The 24130-nt window shown below is 40.7% G+C and overlaps 2 protein-coding genes across 5 annotated transcripts; both read left to right on the top strand.

The window, feature by feature from the left end:
- Positions 1-347: 347 nt before the first annotated feature.
- LOC121326471 (intestinal-type alkaline phosphatase 1-like) lies at positions 348-11285 on the top strand. Of its 2 annotated transcripts, none has more exons than XM_041269746.1 (11): positions 348-1224; positions 5298-5417; positions 6357-6472; positions 6782-6956; positions 7088-7260; positions 7751-7885; positions 7984-8059; positions 8383-8517; positions 9303-9494; positions 9831-9947; positions 10548-11285. In XM_041269746.1, the coding sequence occupies exons 1-11, from the start codon at positions 1164-1166 to the stop codon at positions 10814-10816; spliced, it is 1569 nt and encodes a 522-aa protein (XP_041125680.1). In that variant the 5' UTR covers positions 348-1163; the 3' UTR covers positions 10817-11285. The 2 variants fall into 2 exon arrangements, with proteins under 2 accessions (XP_041125680.1, XP_041125679.1); XM_041269745.1 differs by lacking the exon at positions 348-1224 and adding an exon at positions 4241-4351.
- Positions 11286-12739: 1454 nt separating this feature from the next.
- On the top strand, positions 12740-24026 carry LOC121327176 (protein phosphatase inhibitor 2-like). Of its 3 annotated transcripts, none has more exons than XM_041271028.1 (6): positions 12740-13068; positions 17182-17289; positions 17863-17943; positions 19852-19949; positions 21788-21976; positions 23854-24026. In XM_041271028.1, exons 1-6 carry the CDS (start codon positions 12932-12934, stop codon positions 23883-23885), a joined length of 645 nt encoding a protein of 214 aa, XP_041126962.1. In that variant the 5' UTR covers positions 12740-12931; the 3' UTR covers positions 23886-24026. The 3 variants fall into 3 exon arrangements, with proteins under 3 accessions (XP_041126962.1, XP_041126961.1, XP_041126960.1); XM_041271027.1 differs by lacking the exon at positions 23854-24026 and adding an exon at positions 22487-23827 and having other exon boundaries at positions 21788-21973; XM_041271026.1 differs by lacking the exon at positions 23854-24026 and adding an exon at positions 22487-23827.
- The last annotated feature ends 104 nt before the right edge of the window (positions 24027-24130 follow it).

Here is a 24130-nt window from a genome sequence, read left to right as displayed (position 1 = left end):
ATTAGGGTGACCTGTCATTGCTGTCCTTATCTCGGTGCCTGGCACGATTGTCAACATTTACTGATGTATTTGGTTGTGCAGCTGGTATTTGGCTTATCTGCGAGTTTGAACAAACCCCCTGTCCTCAGATCTCTCAGCACACCGTGACCCGCCCAAATAGACTTACCCAAGTGAAACGGTACAAAACTGCAAGCTGTAGAAATGTGCATTCAAACACACTTTGTGTTACACAATATAATATTATAATATAATATAAAAATTAAGCTTATTCCTACAGTGTGTGAAAGTAAACAAGTTGCAGTTTCTCATGCTAAAATAAATTCCTGTATTGCAGAGGTCTCCTAATTTCATGTATAGACAGACACTGGCACATGTTTTATGTCTCACGATCGCAGTCACGCTGAACCTGCCTTTTGTACTAACTGGGATGACGGTTCAGATAAGTTGGTTTTAATTAAACTGTTTCTTCTGCAAGGTTACATGTTTAAACCTGCTGCTCTGTTGGAGGCACTGTGCCCTTTCCAGGGGATTGCTGCGAGAACAAGGATTAACTGAAGCGCTACCAATGCACCATTCTTGGAGGTAAGAACAAAAAAAAACATTCTCAGACCTCTCATTAAGAAGATACAACTTGCCTGCCTGTTGGTTGTTTTCCAGATGTACTCTAAATCCGCATCCTGTACAGCATGAAACAAACAAAAGTTGATGTAAAGCACTGCTGTCCGTTGTCGGTTGAGAAGACCAAACTCAGACAGTGGTGGAATGTCTGTCTCAAAATCGCTAGTGGTGGATTGCTTGTTCTTGAAAGAAAAGCACTAACTTCCAACTAATACCCTGGAGGTCTATCCAGGGTGTGCATCTGCCGTTGCACAAACCAAAAAAACTATTTCAATTATCCCCACTTTCGCGTGGAACTCCTGCCACTGATGACTTACAGACTCTTGATATAAAGCAAGGCACATTCGACCAAGCTGGCCATTGTTCGGTAGAAGGGTTATAAAGTTATTTGCTCTTCTTTGTTTTTATATGTATTGCCCCTGTGTCACTGACTGCTGTGTACTTTGCAACTCTTGAGTCTGCAGGTACAAAGGTGCTTGCCTGGGATAGCTTACCTGCAGAGTTGAAGCAGCTCAGTGTTGTGTTCAGACCAGTAGAGGACCACAATGAAGATCTTACTGCTGGTGCTTGCTGGGATCAGCTGCAGTTCCTCTGCAGTAACTCCAGGTATTATTATTATTATTATTATTATTATTATTATTATTATTATTATTAGCATTGTCGTGGTTTTCATTAGTAGCTTCCTTTTATTCAATTAATCATAACGTGTACAATCAAGTAATGGCTTAACTCCCATGCGAGTTGTAACACTATACCTAAACTCTGACCTATATTTCTTATTTAGCACTTATATGATAATTACACCATCTGCAATGATGATGTTAATTAACATGTTTTTTTCTTCCAATTTGAATGTTGTATAATTCGTGCAGTATATATTTATTCTAAAGTATGCATGTGCTAAAGTGAAAGGCACTGAACATGGTATCTGTGCGAAGTAAGAATTAAACACTGGGGCTCTGTTTGCACTTAGAATTCAATGGCAATAAAAAAAACACCCGGATTTGTAGTATTCATATATAAATGTTACAAGATACATTTTAAAATAATTGGGAGGGTCAATTACAGGACAGAGATTCTTCTTCATTGTGTGACTCTCTTCTCAATTACTTTTCACTGCCATGAGCATAACAGTTTGCTGATTGCTTACAAAATGACACAGGGCCTTCTCATTGGCTCATTCTGCCTATAGGTTGTTGACGGTTTTAACCCATCAAGTGCCATTGTCCTAATTTCAGGTAATATTTTGGCGCCGTTTTAACTAGCAGCTTATCTAATTTTGTCTCTAACTTTGTTAACCGCAAATGTTGTGTCTAAATGTTATGGCTAAGTGTAATCTATCCAATCGAGTTCTGATGTTTTTCAAAGAGAAATGTAGTTGGTACTTAACAAAGATCAGTAAAAATTTAAACAAGAAATCCACCAAATGTTTTTTTTATAAAGCGGTATGCAATGTTCCTACTATTAAAAACAAGAACACTGTTGTGATTTGCCTGCAGAATTAATAATCAGAATGAGCCATAGACCTTCAATGTAATACACTGGTCCTGTTTAATATGCACTAGTCTCATTTATCTCATTTATCTTTCTTAGTACTGCACTTGTTTGTATTGCACATCTACTCGTGTTGTTTCAATAGCCCTTTCCCTGCATTCACAACTTCATCTCCTGAGCTCTAGTCTGTTCAGCAAGGTTCACAGCAGCTCAATAATTCTCCCTGTGTGGTCTCTGCCTGTCATTAGGATCTTGTTGCAACATGAATCTTCTAGTTATTTATAATAACGTGACTTTGACAGGCACCGACAGCAGTGCCGTACTGTATATACAGTGGCTGGAAGAGGAAAGAACGCCTGCTACAACACTGTTGCTAGGTTGTAGGACACAGTGGCTTCCTTATTCAGTCTGACACAGGTGTCCACATCCTCTGTTATTGGAAATCTTCACTTTCAGACAGTAGCTCCTGCAGTTTTGTGTATGGAAGCATCTACACCAACAGAGTGCCCGCTGTGACTGAATCTGCCCTTAACAGGGAGATGCTTATTTGCAATATATATATATATATATATATATATATATATATATATATATATATATATATATATATATATATATATATATTCACGAGATCGGGAATCCATGTGCATAATACATTAATCAGTCATGTATGTATTTAATATTTTGAATCGACTCAAAACTAGTTTTTTAATCCACTCTAAGCTGTCTTTACCATACTTGGAAGACCATAATTGACAACATGTCTCTTAAGTTCATCCCTCAGGTGTTTTTTTTTTTTTTTACAAGGGTCAGCTTGTTTAGGGAAATGTAAGTACCCTGCCCTTCCTGTGTTTCGTACAAGGCAGGAGTTCAGGCTTGTTGTATCTGCATCTCTTTTATTTTTTTGTCGTGATCCCTTATCTGTCCCGTCCCCCCATGCCCACTGGCTGCACATTTCACTCTTCAGGGGAAGTTAATCATTTTTTTATGGGAGAGTCAGAGACATCCCATTCAGCACAGTGTTCTAGGTCAGAGGGTTAAACTGTAACCTTTAGAAGCACAGTGAGCACAGAAACCTCAGCAGACTTCTCCTGCTGTGTCTCTCACAAAGATTTCCCACAGTAAAAGCATAGCAAAGTGTAATAAAGCACAGTGCAAGCATGGCAAAGCATAGGGAAGAATTGTAAAGAATAGTGAGGTACAGTAAAGCATATTAATAAACATGTATAGCTTAATCCTGGGGGAAAAACTACAAAAATACCATGCAAAAATACAGTAGTAAACTTTAATAAGGGTGGTGTTCAGGTGGCACTGAAAATACCTTCCTCTAAACCCTTATTTCATTAATGTGAATGTGAGCTGGGGTTTTTTTGAAAGGGCCCCAATGTCTTAGATCACATCACCAAACTGATTATGCATCTCTGCCTTTATCTGGATAGTGGCAGAACATCCTCATCCTGCTTACACCGTAATAAACAGAAAGGTGAAAGCAATATTCTACACAGGGCTGTCTGCAAGTAACCACTGCATTTCCTACAAGCGATATACCAAAGAAAGGTTAGAAAAAATGGTCACACAACAGTCCTTTTGATGTTCCTACTAATACATGACAATACAATGCAACAATGAAATAGGAAGCTGCATGCTTACTCCAAATATGGTTTCAGTGATTCAAGGCATACGAGTTCTTGGTTTTGGGTGCATCTTTTGGAGGTGTGCTGTAAGCTGTTTAAATGAGGTACACAATACAGGCCAGGGATGCTTCTCTTGTCTAGGCAGTTACTGCATTTGGGGAGAAGAGTAAGCAGGCTACAGGAATTCATATTGCTGTTCATTACGGATAGATTTGCTAACTCAAGCACTGAAATTTGGTCCTTATTCGTTATTCCTTGAGAGAAAAAATAAGAAATGTACCAAACCTATTTGAAGCATGCCCCACTTTCAGAGCTGTGTCATGTGTCCATTTGAAAAGGATGTAGCTAATCCTCCAGAAACGTGACTCTTCCTGCTGAAATGCCATTGTTTTGTTTTACCGTGACGCCAGTTTCCTCTCCACACTAAGTCGTGCTGACCAGGTCTCCTGTAGTAAACCCGATGGTTGAAAAGCCCTTTGGTTGGTGCACAGAGTTCCACGGGATGCTTTGCGTGTGTGACTGTGTGCAGGCCTTGGTGCTCTTGCGCTGGGCAGCTATTGCAGTGCTTTGCTTTATAATTCCAGTCTCCAGGGCTGTGCCTGCAGGTGAGAAGTCTACGTTTGGAATGTTTCTTCATGTCATTTATCAGGTGGAATGCATTTTGTAGCACAGTAAGAGAGCATAATCGAGAGACCAGTTTCTATATGTTAGGTCAACAGGATAGCCTAGATGGGATTCAGCATCTTGTTTCCAGTGTGGCGGAGGTGATATTGCCAAGGTTCGTAGAATAAAGATATGTTTGAAGATTATAAAGCCTTACTGTTTTCTTTTTTTTCATGCAGAAAACATTCACTAATGGAAGAGACTCAAACATACTATCTTTAAAATAAAAACCCTCGTCTGTTTTCAGAGATCAATGACAGAAGGAGAATGTTGAGATGCTTTTGCTCAGTGTCTGGTTGGTAATCTGAAATGGGGACAGGCGTTATTTCAGGACTACAGTGCGAGAAAGGATTCGGAAACCTTTCCAAGTTTGTGTATCGAATAACAGTTTGGGGGTGAATTTTACAGGGAGGGAATAGGAGGTGAAGGAGAGTCAATTCTGCTTATCTGTAGGCCTCGCCCGAAGTCTCCGATAGTAACCTATTTATTAACTAACAAGCTTTCTAACAAGTTATCAAAATGTGTAAGTGTGTGTGTGTATATATATATATATATATATATATATATATATATATATATATATATATATATATATATATTTTTTTTTTTTTTTTTTTTTAATTAGTTAATTTACAGAAGCCAATTTATAAAACAATTACGTGTTCCATGGATAATAGATGCATCATCAACTCCAAGTCGATCATATCACTGAAGTTTATAAATTGGTTAATATAAAAACTAACCACAAATAAAAATGCCAGTAAGCTACTGTAGATCCCGGTTAATCGCTGGTACACAAAAAAGGTGGTCCTTTAAAACAAATTGTCATGTTTTTACTAGAAGGGGCTGATCTTGATTCTAAACATGTTTCCATACTTTACCCCACAGACAACAAGGAGAAGAGCCCTCATTACTGGAATGCCCAAGCAAAGGAGACGCTGGAAGCAGCTCTCAAACAGGAGCCCATCAACCACCGGGCCAAGAACCTCGTGCTCTTCCTGGGAGATGGTGAGTGCCAGTCTCTGCCCCTCAGAAACCCAGCTCAGTTCAGAACAATGGGTGTGCCAGTCTCTGCCCCTCAGAAACCCCCGCTCAGTTCAGAACAATGGGAGTGCCAATCTCTGCCCCTCAGAACCCCCACTCAGTTCAGAACAATGGGAGTGCCAGTCTCTACCCCTCAGAACCCCCGCTCAGTTCAGAACAATGGAAGTGCCAATCTCCACCCCTCAGAACCCCTGCTCAGTTCAGAACAATGGGAGTGCCAATCTCCGCCCCTCAGAACCCCCTCTCGGTTCAGAACAATGGGTGTGCCAGTCTCCGCCCCTCAGAACCCCCGCTCAGTTCAGCACAATGGGAGTGCCAGTCTCCGCCCCTCAGAACCCCTGCTCAGCTCAGAACAATGGGTGTGCCAGTCTCTGCCCCTGAGAACCCCCACTCAGTTCAGAACAATGGACACTAGGCACCATATGCAGGTTAAATGGGACTGGGAGTTGATCTGCTTTCTCCTCAGCCCCACACCATCCCCAGGCGATGCATGTTGGGAACATGAACAAAAGAGAGGAGGCCATTCATCCCATTAGTGCTCAATTGGTTTCTAGTAGCTGGCTGATCACAAAACTTTATCAAGTCAGGTCTTAAAGGATCCCAGTGATTCAGTATCAATAACATGACAAGGTAATCCATGCCATTCCATGCCCATTGCCCATTGCTCTCTGTGTAAAGAACTGGCTCCCACCCTCCATCCTCAGTCTGTCTCCACCAAATTGTCCTCTGTTCGGGGTTTCTAGTATTGGCTAGGGGTAAGTTAGTCAATTCCATTCAAGGTTTTAAAGACTTCGATCCCCCTTAATTCCTCTGGCTCCCCTTGTGCTCTCCCTGCCCTGCTGATGAGAAGGTCGTGCTGCCCATCTCCAAGAGCTGTGATCCTGTTTGCCGCGTGTTTTGCAGGAATGGGAGTGACGACGGTGACTGCTGCACGGATCCTGAAAGGACAGATGGATGGGAAGCCAGGAGAGGAGACAGTGCTGACCATGGATGAGTTCCCATATCTCGCACTCTCCAAGGTAGGTAGCTGACTGACTGGGGATGGAGGGGGGAGCTCTTTGCCTTTTAATGTGTGGATGATGCATTGTACGCAGTTCACCAGTTCCTCATCCGTATACTTTCAAATGTTAATTCAGAGCTAAAACTAACCGAGTTAATAATCAAAATACTTCCACTGTGTCATTTTATCACTTGTTAAAATACAGAAAGCTTTTACAGGGCATATTTGATGATTCAGAATGGAATTCCCGCTCAATTGCATTTAAATGGCTACGCTCTTAAACACCTTCACCAAACCTGCTTCTGCGGCTTGTGCTTTCCCACGGCAGACCTACAACGTGGACCGTCAAGTTCCTGACAGCGCCGGCACTGCCACTGCCTACCTGTGTGGCGTGAAGGCCAATGCCAAGACGGTGGGTGTGAGCGCCGCCGCGGAGTACGACGTGTGCAACACCACCTTCGGGAACGAGGTACACTCTGTCCTGCACCGCGCCAAGGCCCAAGGTACCAGCTGCTAATCCAGGAGACCAGCTTGGCCATAGCAGTGCAACACTGTGGGGATATCCCCTGATTAAACCCGCGCCGGGTAAAGAAAGCCTCACTGTGTTGTTGCTCAGAGTGTTTCTCTGTTTCAGGGAAGTCGGTGGGCATCGTGACCACCACCCGCGTTCAGCACGCCTCCCCCGCTGCCGCCTACGCTCACTCGGTGAGCCGGTACTGGTACGCTGACGCCGACATGTCCAAGCAGGATGCCAGGGATGGCTGCACCGACACTGCCCTGCAGCTGATTCACAACACTGACATCGATGTGAGCCCTTATAAAAGCACAGTAGAGTGTAATCAAGTACAGTGAAATCATGGTAGAGCATAGGCAAGCATTGTAAAGCACTGAGGGGGTATACTGAAGCTTAGTAAAAAAACAAACCATAGTAAACTGACCCATGTAAAAGCTTCCCATAGTAAAAGCACAGCAAAGTGTAGGTAAAGCATAGGGAAGCATTGTAAAGCACATAGGTATGGTGAAGCACATTAAAAAACAAATCATGGTAAACTAACCCTTATAAACCACAGTAAAAGCACAGCAAAGTGTGCTAAAGCATTGTAAAGCACAGTCGAGTATAGTAAAGCATATTAATAAACATGGCAAACCAGGATAAGCTATGGTAAATGCATAGTAGAACCATGGGAACAGCATGGCAGAACTGCAAGATTTCATCCTGGAAAACCTCTATAAGGGTAAAAACACAAATTGCGTTGCTTTGAACACAGAACTGCGCTGTTCCTCCCCTGCGCTACAGGTAATTCTCGGTGGGGGGCGGAGGTACATGACTCCCCGGGGAACACCTGACCCAGAGTACCCAACAGATGGGTCTCAGAACGGGACCAGGAAGGATGGCAAAGACCTCATTAAGACGTGGCTGGACGCTCGGAGCGTAAGTACCTGCACACTGTGCTACACCTTTCAACCGAATCCATATTTGACTGAATTATTATCATCCTTCCCAGCTAAACCAGCCCCTTTTTGTTTCAGTCTAAGGGTGCAAAGTACGTTTGGAACAAAGAACAGTTGGATGCTGTCGACGTGAAATCAACCAACTTTCTCATGGGTAATGCATTTAAAAGACGAATAATTAATAACAGTTAAAGGAGCGCTAGCCAAGGTTTTAAAATCCCTTTTCTAGCTCCTACTGGCATAAGAATTCTCATTAGATCAGTAAGACACAGCGGGGCTGCAGAACTAAAAAACTGTCTATCATATTCAATCCTCATTTTTGGAATAGTAAAGGAATAAATAATTTGTCTTGGGTAAATCGTTGCGTAGATTTTGCAGTTAACTGACAGTCTTGTTAAAAATGATAGGTAGAGTACGACTATAAAACTCAGTCATGGAAGTTGTGGACATGAATGAAACAAAAGGTTTGGATTCCAGGTCTGTTTGAGCCGAAGGACTGCAAGTACGAGGTTAATCGCAACACCACTACAGACCCCTCCATCGTTGAGATGACAGAAAAAGCCATCCAGATCCTCAGCAAGAACCCTAATGGATTCTACCTGTTTGTGGAAGATGAGTAAAATGTCTCCAAAGCTTAGCGGACACTAGTTTACCTCTGATGCCATTGAGGAACAGAATGTTGGTGCACCACAGCTAAATGAAACCATGTGTGGCAAGTCTGATTGATTCTGAATTGTGCACCAAATGCATTGACTGTTTGGTTGAAAAGACGGAGAGGAAAATTAAGGGCAATATTCCTTTGGCTTACTTTGTGACAGGGAAAAACTGTTTGACGATATCTAGTCCCATAGAATGTTCTTCCCCTTGACATCTGAGCTACAGATCATTTGTTGACATTTGTGTATCCTGTACTTATATCTGCAGTGCAATTTTTACTTTCCTACAGGTTTTTTTATTGATGATAAACAGTAATTCTTGGTTGTGTGACAGATTGTCTGTGTAATACAGTTTACTCTTCAGTTGTGCCCTTCTAAAAGTTTACATCTGTGTTCTTGTAGTTTTTTCCCCATAGCTGTACAAAGCATTTGCCCTCATTTACCCTGGTTGCTATGTTTTGTTTTTTTTATATGCTTTACCATACCTTGCTGGTCTTTGCAATGCTTGTTTATGCTTTCACCATGCTTCGTTCCACTTTGCTATGCTTTCACTATGATTCGTTCCACTTTACCATGCTTTCACTGTTCTTTGTTCCACTTTGCCATGCTTTCACTGTGCTTCGTTACACTATGCCAATCTTTCATTATGCTTTGTTACGCTTTGCCATGCTTGTGCTATGGAAGACTTGTATACGGGTGCGTTCTGCCCTGGTGCTGATTGTTCGCTCTTCTCCTGTATAAGCGGGAGAATCGATCACGGACACCACGGGGGCAGAGCTCAGAAGGCGCTGACGGAGACGGTGATGTTCGACCGAGCAGTCAAGAGGGCTTTGGAGCTGACTGAAGAGCAAGAGACTCTCACTGTGGTCACAGCCGACCACTCCCACGTGTTCACCTTGGGAGGAAGCACTGGCCGAGGGAACCCCGTCTTCGGTAAGTGTGGGGGAGTGTCGTCTGAACTAGAGGCAGTCCCACCAGCTTGAGTTAAAGAACACTGATAAACACAACTGCAGACATGTGAAACACAATTCACTTCCGACTTTGGGCTGCTAGTCTGGCTACATTGCCTTTGATTTCCTCATTCCAGAATGTGATTCTGTGACAGAGCTCTGTAGCACTACATTATAGATTATTTTCATTGAGAGTTTGAGACAAGAAACCCCTTCCCTTCGCACCCACCAAGTCGAAACTTCTTACCTACATGCGCAGATGATTAGGCTTCCTGTGTGTGCCTGGAATTTCTGTGTTTACTCCAGCTCTTTATTCCAGGTCTAGCACCCAAGCAAGCCGAGGACAACATGCCCTTTACCAGCATCCTGTATGCTAACGGACCTGGTCATGCCCTTGAGAACGGAACTAGACCGAATATCACCTCTGTTGATTACAGTAAGTCTAACAGTGGAACACATCACCTGCCACAGTTTAATTGCCATTTCTGTAGCACCTTCTGATTTAACGTGTTATGCCTTACCTGAAAAGGCCTCCCATTTGAAATTGGATGCGTTGCCAAGGTGCCGAGCTGTTGCTCCATCAGTAACCCTCTCAGCAGATCTGCACTACCCTGTAATGAGGAATGGGACAGTCTGCTCTTCATCTGTTATTTATCTCAGTGAAGGTTAACTATGTTATTACTCTACAGTACTGGGATTGTAACAAGCAGGTCAAAGTCGCGTTTGCTTCTTCAAGTCAGTTAGCATTTTTCTGAGGTTTTATAATACACTTTATGATTTCTTGGTGGAAAAAGAGTCCTCCCTGCCCCTTTTGTTTGCTCTTAATTTTATTTTCAGCTTCAGCATAAAAGAGATTACAAATCAGAAAGGGTTGTTAGTAATTCTCCATGGTAACAAACCATACAATGATGTGTTCTGCCAAAAGCTTTTGAAAACATTGTGTTTCCTTTTAATTATAATGCTATCTAATATGTTATTATTTACCTCTTCTTTCTTTCTTTCTTTTTCTTTCCTTTCTTTTTGTCCCTCTCCGCAGTGGATGTAGAGTACAGGCAGCAGGCGGCTGTCCCTCTGAGCTCGGAATCTCACGGTGGTGAAGACGTGGCTGTACTCGCCAGAGGGCCCATGGCTCACCTGTTCCATGGCGTGAAGGAGCAGAACTACATCGCCCATGTGATGGCATACGCGGGCTGCATCGAGCCGTACACTGAGTGCCCGAAGGAACGCAACTCGGGGGCACAGACCCGCTCTCACACCACCCTCCTCGCCACTCTGCTGGCTCTGCTCTATCTGCTGGGGAGGTAATGCCCCTTTACACACCAACCAGCCACCCTCCTCCAGTTGTCCATGTAACTGCTGGCAGATCTCAGGATTTGTCTTTTTTTTTTTTTGTGCTCCAGTTAGTAGCATTGATAGCACAAGCTCACTGAACAGCACCCATTGCTGTGTTAGGACTGAAGCCACCACCAGTACCTCCTCACAAACTGCCTGAGGTGGTGACAGAGTAGTACAATGATCAGACCACAGCGGGCTAAAGCAAGGCTGCAGTTCATCTACTTCACTCTTTCTGCAGTGTAACAATTAGTATGGTACTGATGTCAAACATGTGCCTTATCACTGGATCTGGAGTTGCGCAAAGCAGGAATTAGTACAGCAAACGTAAGAGTAGTTTATTACTGCATTTGCTAATCAGGGGTTTTCCAATATGGCTTTCCATTCGCTGTCAATATTATAGATTAGGATATTTCTATTCTATATTTTGTAATAACCACTATACAATAAACCATTGAATACATTTTGTGAAAAAGTTTGTTGTGTGTATTTTGTAGCATAACATCAGTAATGGCAATGGTGGGTGTACCAGGTGTACAAGAGCTGTCAATCTCGCAGGATCAGCCACACTGACACATACCATGGACCCCTGGCAGTGCTCAGTATACATTGGATTACTGCTTTGTCTATTGTCTTTCCATTTCATCTCTCCAGTGCAATCATCCCTGGTAAATAAACCATAATTTCATTATTATTATAATTATTATTTTTATTTTTTTTGTATTCATTAATTTATTTGCCATTCTCCGCACTCAGGTTTCTAAAGCTTTAGCTTTGATTTAGGGTGTTCTGTTTTTTTTTTGTTTTTTTTTTTGTTTTTTTTTTTTTGTATTGTGAGCTCCCTCCCTTCCCCAGAGAGACCTCAGGCTGATTTAAAAAGCTACTTTACCTGCTTCAGTCAGCAGATGGACAATTCTCAGATCAGATGCACTAAGAGCTCCCAGCACGGAGTTAATGGGGGGTGCCATTTCACATTTCAGTGGGGTTGAAGGGTAACTTTACAAAGAGGGGGCCCTGGAAGCTCTTGTTTTTTTTTTTGGTTTTTTGTAGATAAAAACTTGCACTGTGCACCTGTGATGAGCCCCACAGATCCAGTACCAAATACAGCTTTATTTAAGCTCAGAAGTTCAGAACACACAGGAGATAATACAGGAAGATATTACTGATCCCACAGCCTTGGTGTGTTAATCTTGGCGTCTCTTTTCTACATAGTTTGATGCATTGCGTGGTATTCTCTCTGTAGAGATAAATCATTTTGTTTTCAGCTATTATACAGTTGCAAAGTTCAAGAAATGAAGAACTCTTTAACAGCTGAAAACATTTTTTTCCAGGTCCAATTAAGCAAATTACCAGTTCAATTAAGGGTCTAAAGTAAATGAAAACCAGTAGCCACAGTGTCCATCTGCTGACTGAAGCAGGTACAGTAGCTTTTTAAATCAGGCTGAGGTCTCCTGGGGAAGGGAGGGAGCTCACAATACAAAAAATTAAGGAACAAAGTACTGTGCTGCTAAGTACGATCGCAGACGGGGCTTAACCTAAAACAACAATAAAACCAAGACTTTTAAAAAACTCCCCGCTCTCTAAAACTGCTGTCCCGGGGTAGCGACATCAGCAACACGGACATAAAATGTGAGGAGACCCGCTGTACTGCAGAAGTGGCTTGTTGCGTTACACCTGGATAAAGCGCCATTCATTGCAGAGTGCTTCCATACGGCCGTTACACGTGTGTGGGTTAGGGTGATCACACGTCCCGATCAACATAAAAACATACTCCGTGAGCACATGGTACATACACTCAGTTTGCCACTACTAATATGGCTACCGGTTCAGCGCAGGCGTTTTTTTGGTTGTTATGGAAACGGTCTCGCTGAATCTCGCGAGTTTCCAAAGCGGAAAAAAAATGCGAGTACAGCGACAAAACACTTAGGAGTGCGTGTGTCAGAAATAGGAAAGTGGCACAACGGAAACACGCCGGTGCTACTTGGGAATTCATAATTTAGGTACTGACTGTATTAAACCCGCACAAGACAGGAGACATAACACAGCAGAGAGAGAGGGCGAGCTAGCAGAGAGCAAGGAGGCAGTGGAATGGCATCTCCCCAGCCCATTAAAGGTATTCTGAAAAACAAGAGAGACCGGACTTGCGCCAAGGCCGAGCCTGAGGAAAAGCCGGCGGTAGAGAAACGGGAGAGAGAGGCTCCAGAACCCGGCGAAGAGGACCAGCAGTAAGTGCGGCAACGTAACTTAAAAATAAAAAAAAAAAATACCATAAAGAAAGTGGCCATCGTGTTGTTACTGGATTCTGTTTGAACAAGCTATTTTAAACAATATATAGAGCGCCTTCCTGAATGTGTTTCTTAAAAATAAATACCGGTAACTATTTGAACGTTTGTCCAGGGGTGTACAGACAGACCAGTGTTGTGCAGCTACGCACCAACACGATGTTATTAGCACACTGTGAATGATTGCGCTCACACGATTATCAGCTCTGCTCTGTTTTGTTGATTGTAGTATTATAATTATGAGTCTAGGTTATAACAGTACCATCATAAACAGTATGGTTTACAGGTAGCCAGCTCTCTGTTTACATCACAGTGGTGTAAATATTGTATGACACTTATTATTATTATTTTGGGTTCTTGTAAAATAGTACAGCTGTATTAGTATTTGCTACTGTGACTCTCCTGCCTATTGAGTTGACAGCGAATAGTTTTGTATTGCAAGAAATCCACACTTTGCTAGAGAAGATGGACTGGGGCAGCAGAAGCATGTCATACTGATGTGATGAATGTCAATATACTGATGCGTTTGAAGCTGGGTGATATGGTTGTCTGTAAGACTCAATTGACTCTTAGGTTTTGTTTCAACCAGGGGATAAATATTGGTTCCCTTTGTCCTGTGTTCAAATCATACTGTAAGCATTCATTACGCCTGACTTCAGAGAAACTGCAGTCAGGTTTTCATTTCAGTTATCGAGTCTTTTCTCCAGTTGCATTTACTGATTGATTTTTGTTTTTCCACTTCAGATCTACATATGGTTAAAGCTTGCATTAAAGTAAAAAAAGAAAAAAGGAAATGCTAGCAGTGAGTAGTACTCCCAAATCCCAAAAGTAAGTCTCTGTATAAAAATAGTCTCGACATTCTAAAAATGTTGTCCAGTGTCATGCAACTGACTGCTGAGCAAAGCTCCAGTCCACAGGAATGAGGAGTTACATTAGTATCGCACAGAAACTGTGCCTTCTGTAGAGCAACAGTACCCGCTTCACAGACTACACTATGGGCTTCCTTTAGCCAACAGATCCTTCTCGAATGCATTGGGATTTGTCAAATATACCAAGCCAGATTATTTTGAGTATCAACCCAAGGATGCAAGACCCAAAACCCTTTGGGTGCAAAGTGACGAAAGAACCCTGCTCCTCCTCCTCCTGTTTTCAGACTGACAGATGGAATAGCAAGGGAGCTGGCAGAATAAATTAATGATAGATCTGCCCGGGGTGTAAATAAACAGATACAAGAAAGTCACTGAGGTGCACAGAAGTTAAACACCAGACAGCAAGGTAGGGCAATGCAACTGGAAGCCAGTGTAAAGTCAGCAGGACTGGACTATTGGCTCAGGTACAAGTACATGCAAACAAGAAGGCAGGCAGGCAGCAAGCAAAGTTTTGAACAAAATGAAACCTGGCAAAAAGGATTTGAGAAACCACTGAAAGAAAGTAGGCCACTACAGAAGTTTACATGCCTAGCAAATGAGCGACAGCATCTGTGAATGTAAACTGAATGTGAACCAACCAGTTAGAACTGTACGATTTGAAACAGCCATGAACCAGCCATGATCACTTTATTGCACAACCTTAAGGTTTGACAGTTGCTTTACATGTGTGGGGCGGAGTGCGGTGGTGGGATTACAGTTTGAGAACACTAATGAGATTAAAATGCCTGATATTGGTTTGACTAAAGCAGTTGCTAATTGAATGTTCCAAAGGGAAAGTCTGTGCTGTTCAGTGTTTGTGTGTGTACACGCTAGAAAGGCATGCTCCTTTCAAGCTATGTCTGTCTACCAGGACATCTGATTTACAGCTACTGGGCACTTACAACAGCGGTGACATTTCTCTGCACCATTACAGTACTGCCATCCATTTTTTATTACTGCAGTTTTACAAGCTTACTGATACTGCCTGTACTTTATATTCAGATGGGGTCAAAATTAGAGCAATCTGATGATCCATTATATCCAATTATGTTCCCCACAACAGAGAAATAAAGGTCACGGTGTTTTCCGATCAGGTGGTCTGAAAAAAACAGATTTATATAATTTCATTACCTTGACTCCTGAGGAGTCAACATTGTGTTGGTAAACACCTTTGCGAGTACTGTAAATAAATAGTGATCTTTTAAAAAAGGGTTTATGCTAGTGGCTGTATTTCCTTGCCTGTCACCTCGGGGAGGTGAGTAAGAGGGAGTTTCAGGCTGGGCTGCTCCGGATTGAAGCAGATTTATTGTGTGGAGAAACGGAAAGGAGCACAGTTCAGGAGCAGGTGGCAGTCAGGAACTCAACTGGATACGTTGTTATTGACCTGCAGTGCTGCGTCACTGCTTTCAAACAAAAAAAAAAAACATGCTTCTGAAATTGTATATTTAAAAACAAAAATATATTGTGTTCCAAATAGAAGGGTACTTGACTCGATTGTGTTTATATATATCTCAGCTAATGAACTGGTCCTTGTACTGGGGTGATGTGACATCCCCTGAAATCAGACTGTGGTTCTTTTGCTCTGTATAATATACAGTAGTGATTAAAAAGCATGAGTTCCTGGGTAGGAACCCTGGCTCGAAATGCACTTTACATTCTAGTTCATCAGTTCTTAACTGTTGAACTAGGGCAACTTAAAGCCAGATACTAGCATTGCCAACTACTGTAGCTATGTTTACTGTGTAATTCTTGCATTGGGTGATTCATGGTAAACCCATGTTTAAAGTGTATTATTTAGTTTTACCATTGAGCTTGGGGCTGCTTACATAGAGTCAGAGTGGATGACAGTACTCTATATTCAAGGTCCTCATTTGACAAATGATTGCCAGCCCTACGGGTTGAAGTCTTTGACAGCTAATCTGTTGTGGCTGAGACTGATCCAATTCATGTAATATAAAGCCATTCTTTGATACTAATCTGTAACAGGATCCGCACCTCACTGTGTTGACTGCATGTCATCTTCTTTGTTAAAATGCTCTTATTCTAATGGGGTCAGACTAAATTGCAATCCTTTGATAATGTACTCTGTCACAGAAACTTACTTGGTACCGTGTCACTTTCACAGCACTGAAGTAACATAACAAAATAGATGGTGAGTAAGTAGATTCAAGAAAATGCACAGAGTCCTTTTCTTCAATCAGTTGCCAGGTTTATTGAAATATGCAGGGAGTCTGGTCCCAGGTACAGGACAAACAGAATACTCATCATTACAATGTTTGCATGACATTAAATACCCTTCTGTATAGATGGTCCACCTCCCCTTTCTCTGACACTTAACCAATGGTCAAGGTACAACACATTATTCTGTTAATTTAGTGTGTGTGTGTGTGTAGTCTAGTGTGACAACCTCTGAACTCAGTGCATTCTTCACACTCCTGGAGAAAAAACGGTCCATAAATCTGCCCCTTTGATCCCAGTGGCATTATCTCCTTCGATCTCTCTAAGAACCTCTGGGTCCAACGCCAGTCCTTGGGAGTCTTTTAGCCCCTTTATGCTTTGCATTCCAAAGTCTTACAGCCTGGCCCCTTCTGGTCCACAGCATTGTTATCTTTTTAGCTTGCAGTCAATGCTGGGCAAGAAACTTGTAGAAAAACGAGGTCTCTATCAATTGTAAGCAGTACATGCAATTTGAACCAAACAGTCTGCTATCTGCAATATTAGTCTCCTTTCAGAAAAAAACACCAGTATAGCTCTGCTAGTCCACATGCGTAGCAAACTGCTAATCAATTCTCAATCCATGTTTTCCAACAAGCACTAATTAAATATGGCTTTTTGGATTGATGTTCAAATTGTGTTCCTTGAACTGGACAGCTGGCTATGTGTGATATCTGAATAAGCTATTTATTTTTTTTTTAAATAGAGGTGGTGGTTTTGTTTTGCTTTGTTTTTCATTCAGTGGTCCCAAAAACCTGAATTGACTGTAAACCGAGCATTCAGCTCTGCATTATTTGCTGCTTTAATTTATTTATTTATTTTTTGCAAGAGTAGAATCCTGGTGCAATGTAAACTGGGATCTCCTGCATTTATTTTCTTGAATTCAGAGTTTGTTTGCTTATATAAAAGTAGTCTATTATGAATTTTGTTTCAGAAAGAAGTCGCAAAAATGGGATGAAATGAACATCTTGGCTACCTACCACCCCGCAGATAAGGATTATGGCTTGATGAAAATCGATGAGCCCAGCACACCTTACCACAGGTAACAAGACACAGAGAATTGCCATAATTAAACTGATATTACTGAAATTTTGTTTGTCCATCATTACAGCTATAACATGCATTTCATGCATGTAAGTCCAACTTTACCTGTAATGTAATACATTTTTTTGTCTTACATTGGAGCGTCGACTGTGACCCTTATGTTAAACAGAGCCTTCCATTGAGGGTTCCCCTGCTGCAGTAGCAATTGCAGTGCATTGTTACAAAATACAAAGCAGTTGATGTGCATAAAATGCTTTGCAGCACCATACAGTATGTTCTGGTAGGGAAATGTTGTGTAATGGGTTAAAATTTGATTTATTGAATTTACCGTTATTAAGATGACCAATTACCCAGTATGTTAAGTTTTTTGTATATATCTGTAAGGTTTGGAATACATATTTTAGTTTTCTCATGCCTATTGAATTATATTGTGCATTCATATCTGCCTGTAGAGATGTTGGAAACCTTTACCTCAAATTATCTTCACTTTCAGTCTTTTTTATTATATAATCCTTTCTTGTATCCCTATAAGTAACACACAGCTCTACTCCTCTCTATCTATCCTTTACAGAATGGTAGGGGATGATGACGAAGGGGCTGTGAGTGATTCGGAATCAAACGAAGCAATCGCTGCTGATGATTTGGCGCAGAAGTAAGTCTGGTCTAAGAGTAGGTTATTTTCTGAAACCTGTTTGAGGTTCAGTTTGGTTTCAAAGCATAATTATTGTGGCTATTTTGCAGTACTTATACAAAGTTGCATGCAACAACATTCTGCAAAACCTGAAGCAAAAAATAAATAAGTCCGGCCCATGCAAAGAGCATGCAGAAAACCCTCCACAGTGGAGACGCTGATATTCACAGATGTCTCCTGTCGTATGCTAGTAACTGTTTTTAACTGTACATTATCATCTGTGTGTTGCACATTACTGGCACCAGGATGTTTCCCACAGATCCAAGGACATGATGTTCTGAAACATTGTGGGCATCTTGCGTTTTTCATTTATAAACAGTGTCGGCTACAGTAATGGTTGGGGTAGGTTGTATTACTGCGTGGGAAACATTTATGGATCATAAACAGTGCTTCAATTCTTCAATTTATGATGCTGGAAACTAGTTTGTATTTGTAAGACTTGTTTTTTAAACCATAAAGCCTTTGCTTTGTAAAGACTTATTATTGTTTCAGGTTATTCCCTGATTTATAAAGAGAAATATGGAAGATGATCAGATATTCTCCTTAGAAAGGGTTTGGAGCTCTGGGATTGTTTTAGCATGCCTCGTTAGAGTACGTTAGTGGAGCAGATGTACTGTTCAGGCCTGGAGGCAAAGCAAATGCAATTTAAAGGATTATAAATATGAAAAAATAAATGCTGCCATTTCAACCACAAGTACCATAAATGGGGTCAGGTTGATACACATTTTGAATTGGATTATATAAATGAATCTAAATATATAGTACAAATAAATTGTGTTCTCTGTGGGGGAAAAAATAGACGGTGAGGAAATAATGAGATGGCAGATAGAAAGTCTACAAATCTAATAATAAGACCAGCTCTATGGTTGTGAAAAGAGCTGTTAACAAAAATATACAGAGCTCTTTCAACACATTCTAAAGAAAGCCTTGAACTGATTTCTATTGTTTGCTGCACAGAAAGAGATGCAGATGACAAACTGCACTGCTGTGCTCCGATTATTAGCAAAACCTGAAACTGGAGCGATGCTGCAGACACAGCTGACTGGCTCTGATGGGTTTGTCAGCGACTGGCCTGAAACCTTACCCAGCAGGCCTGAGCTATTGTCTTCAGTGCTGGGGTTGCTTTGTCATTTCATGGAGAAGCACTGAGATGGGAAATACAGCCAGTCCTTCAGTCTTGTATCTGGGCAGCGAAGGCTTCAACATTTTTTTTTTTTTTAAACTATTTATTATTTGTGTTGTATGTTCTCACTTTATTTTGTTTGGAACTTGAGTGGATGATACAAATGTGTGAAGATCACAACCTACACATTTTTTAAACGTTAAAGCAAATTTTGTTGACATCTGGATATGTATTTAATCAAGAAAATATATTCTTTGTTAGATCTGTGCAAGGGTAATCTTAACCTAGCTGGTGGAATTTGACTAAGAGGAACACATTTACTCAGATTAGATTCCTCCTGAGTTTAACCTGACTCATGAAATCCTGTTACAATCTGATTACTAAACCATCGTATTAAGAACAGTTTTGTAAATAGAAAAAATTAAATTGAGCCTAGTAATCTGACCTTGCATAACCTGTTTCGAATCCCTTTTTCTAATCAGATTTCACAGTCATGTAAACCTGGGCATGTGCAAAACTAGATTAGATTTTGAAACTCCTTTTTCCATGTGAATGTTGTATTCCGAATACTTACTCCAATTGCTAAGAAATTGTATTGCTTGAAACCATGCAAACGTACTGAATAATCTTTGGAAACCGTATTATTCCATTTCCCGCTCTGCTCGGCATGGCAGAGAGGAGGATGTATGGAATCGTCTGACTTGCTGTGACGTTTGAGTTTCTCTTACTAATCCTGAATTTTGCAGGCTGGCGGCAGCAGAAGGCAAAGATCCCAAAATTTTCATGCAGGAGGAGGAAGAGAGCAGCGAGGAAGAGGATGAGGAGCTGTCTCCGGAAGAAGAAGGTGGGAAATCCTCTGCTTGTTCTCGCAAGAGATCACTTTTTGAAGTTAAACTACTGAATTTGTGCTCTCAAATACTCAGCTGTGATATTGGTACAGTTCAGTTGCCTGTTCTTAATTTTCTGTCTTAAACTAAATAAGTTGGAGATTATAAGATTTCATCAACATGCGTATAGTATTTAATTTGCAGGCCATTGAGTTGTCTGCGTTTTCTGGCTGTAAAGCTCCTAACAGTATAAGTTTATATTCCCTGGTTAGGATGGTTAGGGAATTATTTTAGGATTAATTTCTACTCCTCTCAATGTTGTAACCCAAAACGGTAAAAACTTGTAAAGTATTAGGTTTTCTTTCTTGCTATTAAATTGGTTATGTTAGTTTACTAATAAATGCTCTGCAGTAAGTTCAAGGATGTCATTACGTTCAGGTCAGACTATTAGAATGACACTGAATTATTTATTTATTTACTTATTTCCCCCAAAAGGCATTCTGTACAATTGAAAATAAATGATAATAATAAGAAGTGGAAAACTGGCTAAAATAATTTTCACTTCAGAAAGGTTTCATTTTATTGAATAATAATCATTCAAGTACAGTATCCTTCGCTGACCTACTGCTAAAAAAAAGAAAAAAAGGTAAAACCGTGTTTAGCCTTGCCAGCTTTTCCATTCCGTTCTGAATTGAATTCCATTAATGTACAGCACCAGTGTATTGTTTTAATCAAATTCTTTGTGAATGGAGGATTTAGAATGGATTACCCGGTAGTCGTGTCAGACCCAACCTTTTTAATCTAACTGTGATTAAAATGCCACCTAATTAAATAAAGGACTTTTAGCTACATAAAACTGGCAATGACTGAAACAACCAAACAGTGCCAAGAAAAAGGTTTATAGAAAAATGAACAGTATTGAAATTAGACAGTGTGTTTGTTGATTTAGTGAACTGTGAACTTTCTTGGAGGCAGCGAGACTTACAGGTGGATCATCAAAACACTGATGTAAATACTCTTTGATTTAGAGGTGCTCTTCTCTGTATATACTGTACAGTTATTTGGTGAAGGTGAAATGATAACTACTGAAAAAAATTAAGAAGCATTATTATCATTCTTCTAAGGTTGCGTTGTGGGCTGACTATCAGTAATCAGATCTGGGCAGGACAGGGCCAATCTCATGCCCTAATGCCAGTGTCAGACAGTGTTGAAGGTCAGACCCTTTTAACAGTGAAAGGTTTTACTCATATGTTTTAGTTCAGCTTTAAATGGACATGCAAGTGTTTTGTATGTGCTTGGAACTTAGATGTTTGGTTCTAGTGTTGTAAAACCAATCAAAAGACTAGTCGGCTATTTGAAACCATATGAAAATAGTATTTTAACTGTAGGTGGCTCCAGGTCAGTTTTGCTGCTGCTGTTCATTTCTGGCTGTGCAATGGTTAAATCCTTCCTGACCTTTACCAAGACAAAAACATTTTGAGTGACCATCTGCAAAGTGTAGCATGCCCCTGCTGCAGATAAGCATGATGCACATCTCCAATTCATCCAGCAGAGTGCAGTGCACACCAATTTTCTGGTTCTGGTTAATTTTACCTTGTAGGAAAGCTTTGATTTTATCATAATAACATTGAAAAAGGTACAGTAGGGGTTTGCTATCAAAACAAATAAAACATGAGAAGAATGATTGCTTTAAAAATAATTACTGAATTGGACAGTTATTTCCTGGTTTGAGGCATTTCACTGTAAAAAGGAGAACAAAAAAAGTTTCCTTTTTATATATAAAATCAAAGAGTGCAGCCTACATAGTGTTTTGTAAAGCCTCAAGCAATTTCTGACTTTCTTTTCCCTTGTGTAGCGAAAAAGAATGAGTTTGAAATGAAGAGGAAAATGCACTATAATGAAGGCATGAACATTAAACTGGCGAGACAGCTGATAGCTACCGAGCTGCAGGAAGATGAGGAGGAGGAAGAAGAGGATTATCGGGACGAGGAGATGAAGGATGAGACAGAAACGGAGGACATAACCATAGACCCTCCACAAGGTGGTAAGAGTCACTTTGACAGCTTGATTTACAGTACCTGAGCTGATGAAGGGAATATCATGAAATCCACTTGGATGAAACTAATGCAAAGCCATTTTCTGCTGAAATGCTGTTTTCACATTCTCTTGATGCAGGTCAGAATACAGACACCTAGACATTTTAGAAATATCCTTGGCAGGGTTATGATATGTCTACTGCTGATATAGCAGAAGCCATTCTCTTTTTAGTCATTCATTTTTCAGTGACTGCTCTACAGTATTGAGGATCACAATTTTTCGTATACATTTTACATCCTCTCAAGTTGACAAGTTTTACAAAGAAGCAAAAACACCTCCTTCAAGGCTAGTGCTATAGGACTGTGACAGGATCTTTTCCCATGTGAAATTAGTATGGTGGGCTCAACGCCATCCTTGTAGGACAGTAATTCACATCAAAAACCGAACCACTGCCACACAGTCTCTCTCATAGTTACTGTATGTTGTGTTCTATTTATTTTTTTCTTGTCTTTTACAGTAATTATTGAAAGCCAGGAACTAGAATCGCAGGATTCCTAGAAGAGGGGTGGGGGGGGTTGGGGGGGGAGTCTTGGAGCCAGCTCTGGTCTAACAACCGCAGCATCGCGTCAGGGATGCAAGCAGTAGTTGCTTCAGAGCTGGGTCAAAGAACACACTGCTGCTCCACAGCTACGCCATTCACATCTGTATTTGTGAACACTGTAGTGAAGCATATTGACCAAACCGTTGTGTCTCTTCAGTTGCCAACTTTAGAATGTATTACTAGCAAGAAAGAAAAAAAAAAAGACTGTATGACATAGGCGAAGGATGCATGGTGGTGCTGTGTATCCCAGTGCCTACCACGTGAACTCCATCTACACGAATATGGCAATCGAAGTACTCTTTGTCTTGGCTGCCTATCCGCTAACACCTCGGAGAGAGGCTCCATTCTTCTTTTTTTTTTTTGGAAAGTGTCCTCCAAGATGTTCTGAACCTAATGCAAGCATTGCAGAGTGTATCAAAAACACTGTACACAAGTTTGCTAACACAAAGATGCTCAGAAGTGTTGTCACACCTTATGTATGTTAAACTGGCACTGAATCATTGTATGCCGCTTCAACATTGGTGTACGGCTCCATAGGGTATTATTTAGCTGTTTTAATGTGGAATCATGCCTTTGTGGAAATAATAATTTTATGATGGATATTATGACTGCTAATAAAATGATGCACTTGGATACCTGTTCTTCTCTGCCTATTGTAGGGCCATCTTATTTTATTAGTAGCTGCTTCTGTGTTTTCATAATCTGACACGCCTTTTTTATTGTTACAATTACTGTATTTTGATTTGTTTTGCAGTGTTCTGTCCACAGTTGTGCTGCTTATGTAGAGTTTTTAGTTTTTCTTTAATTCCCTTACAATCTTGTGAACAGGCGTGCCAGAGTCTAGTAAATTTCTCAATATACCAGTGTGTGAATATGTAAAACCTACAAGGTGTACACCAGTCTTAAGAGTTATTCAATCTTGGATAACAACATCAGATGGGTTTATGTTATGCTGAACGTGCTTTTATTTGTATGAAATATGAAAACTGAGGTTCTAATGTGTCTGCAGACACTTGTGTGTTTTATTTCTTGCCAGAATAATTTGTTGCCGCAATTTTTTTTTTTTTTTAATTTTATTTATCAGCTGTTTTAAATTCCATCTGTAATTTGTTCCTTACAATGTGCTTACTTGTGACAATGAATAGCTCTCCTGTGGTTTTAATTTGAATGTCCGACTGTTTGTATTTGTTTTGTTAATACCACCGTCATAATATCTTGTCTTCCAATCAGCTAACACAATAAACCACTGTCTTTGTTTCTTTGTTTGTTTGTTTGTTTTTTAGACTATTTCTGCCAGAGGATACACGTTTCCTAAAAATGTTCGCTGAAGATTGGACCAGATTTCTATGTAAATACCAGTCTGAAGTCAATGGATCTATATCATTTCTGTTGGGACTTTTTATGTATTTGTATATAATTCTTTGTAAAATGTACTTTTTTTCCCACAAAAGGCGTCAACATAGAGAGAGAGAGAGATAGATTTTTTTATTTTACAATATCAACGCCACGGTAACAGATACATACGAGGGTGCTGAACACTCACTTATTTTTCCCCATGCG

The sequence above is a fragment of the Polyodon spathula genome, chromosome 14 (assembly GCF_017654505.1).
Source record: "Polyodon spathula isolate WHYD16114869_AA chromosome 14, ASM1765450v1, whole genome shotgun sequence".
Lineage (NCBI taxonomy): Eukaryota > Metazoa > Chordata > Actinopteri > Acipenseriformes > Polyodontidae > Polyodon > Polyodon spathula.
The sequence above is the reverse complement of the archived record's forward strand: the minus strand, read 5'-3'. Positions and strand labels throughout refer to the sequence as shown.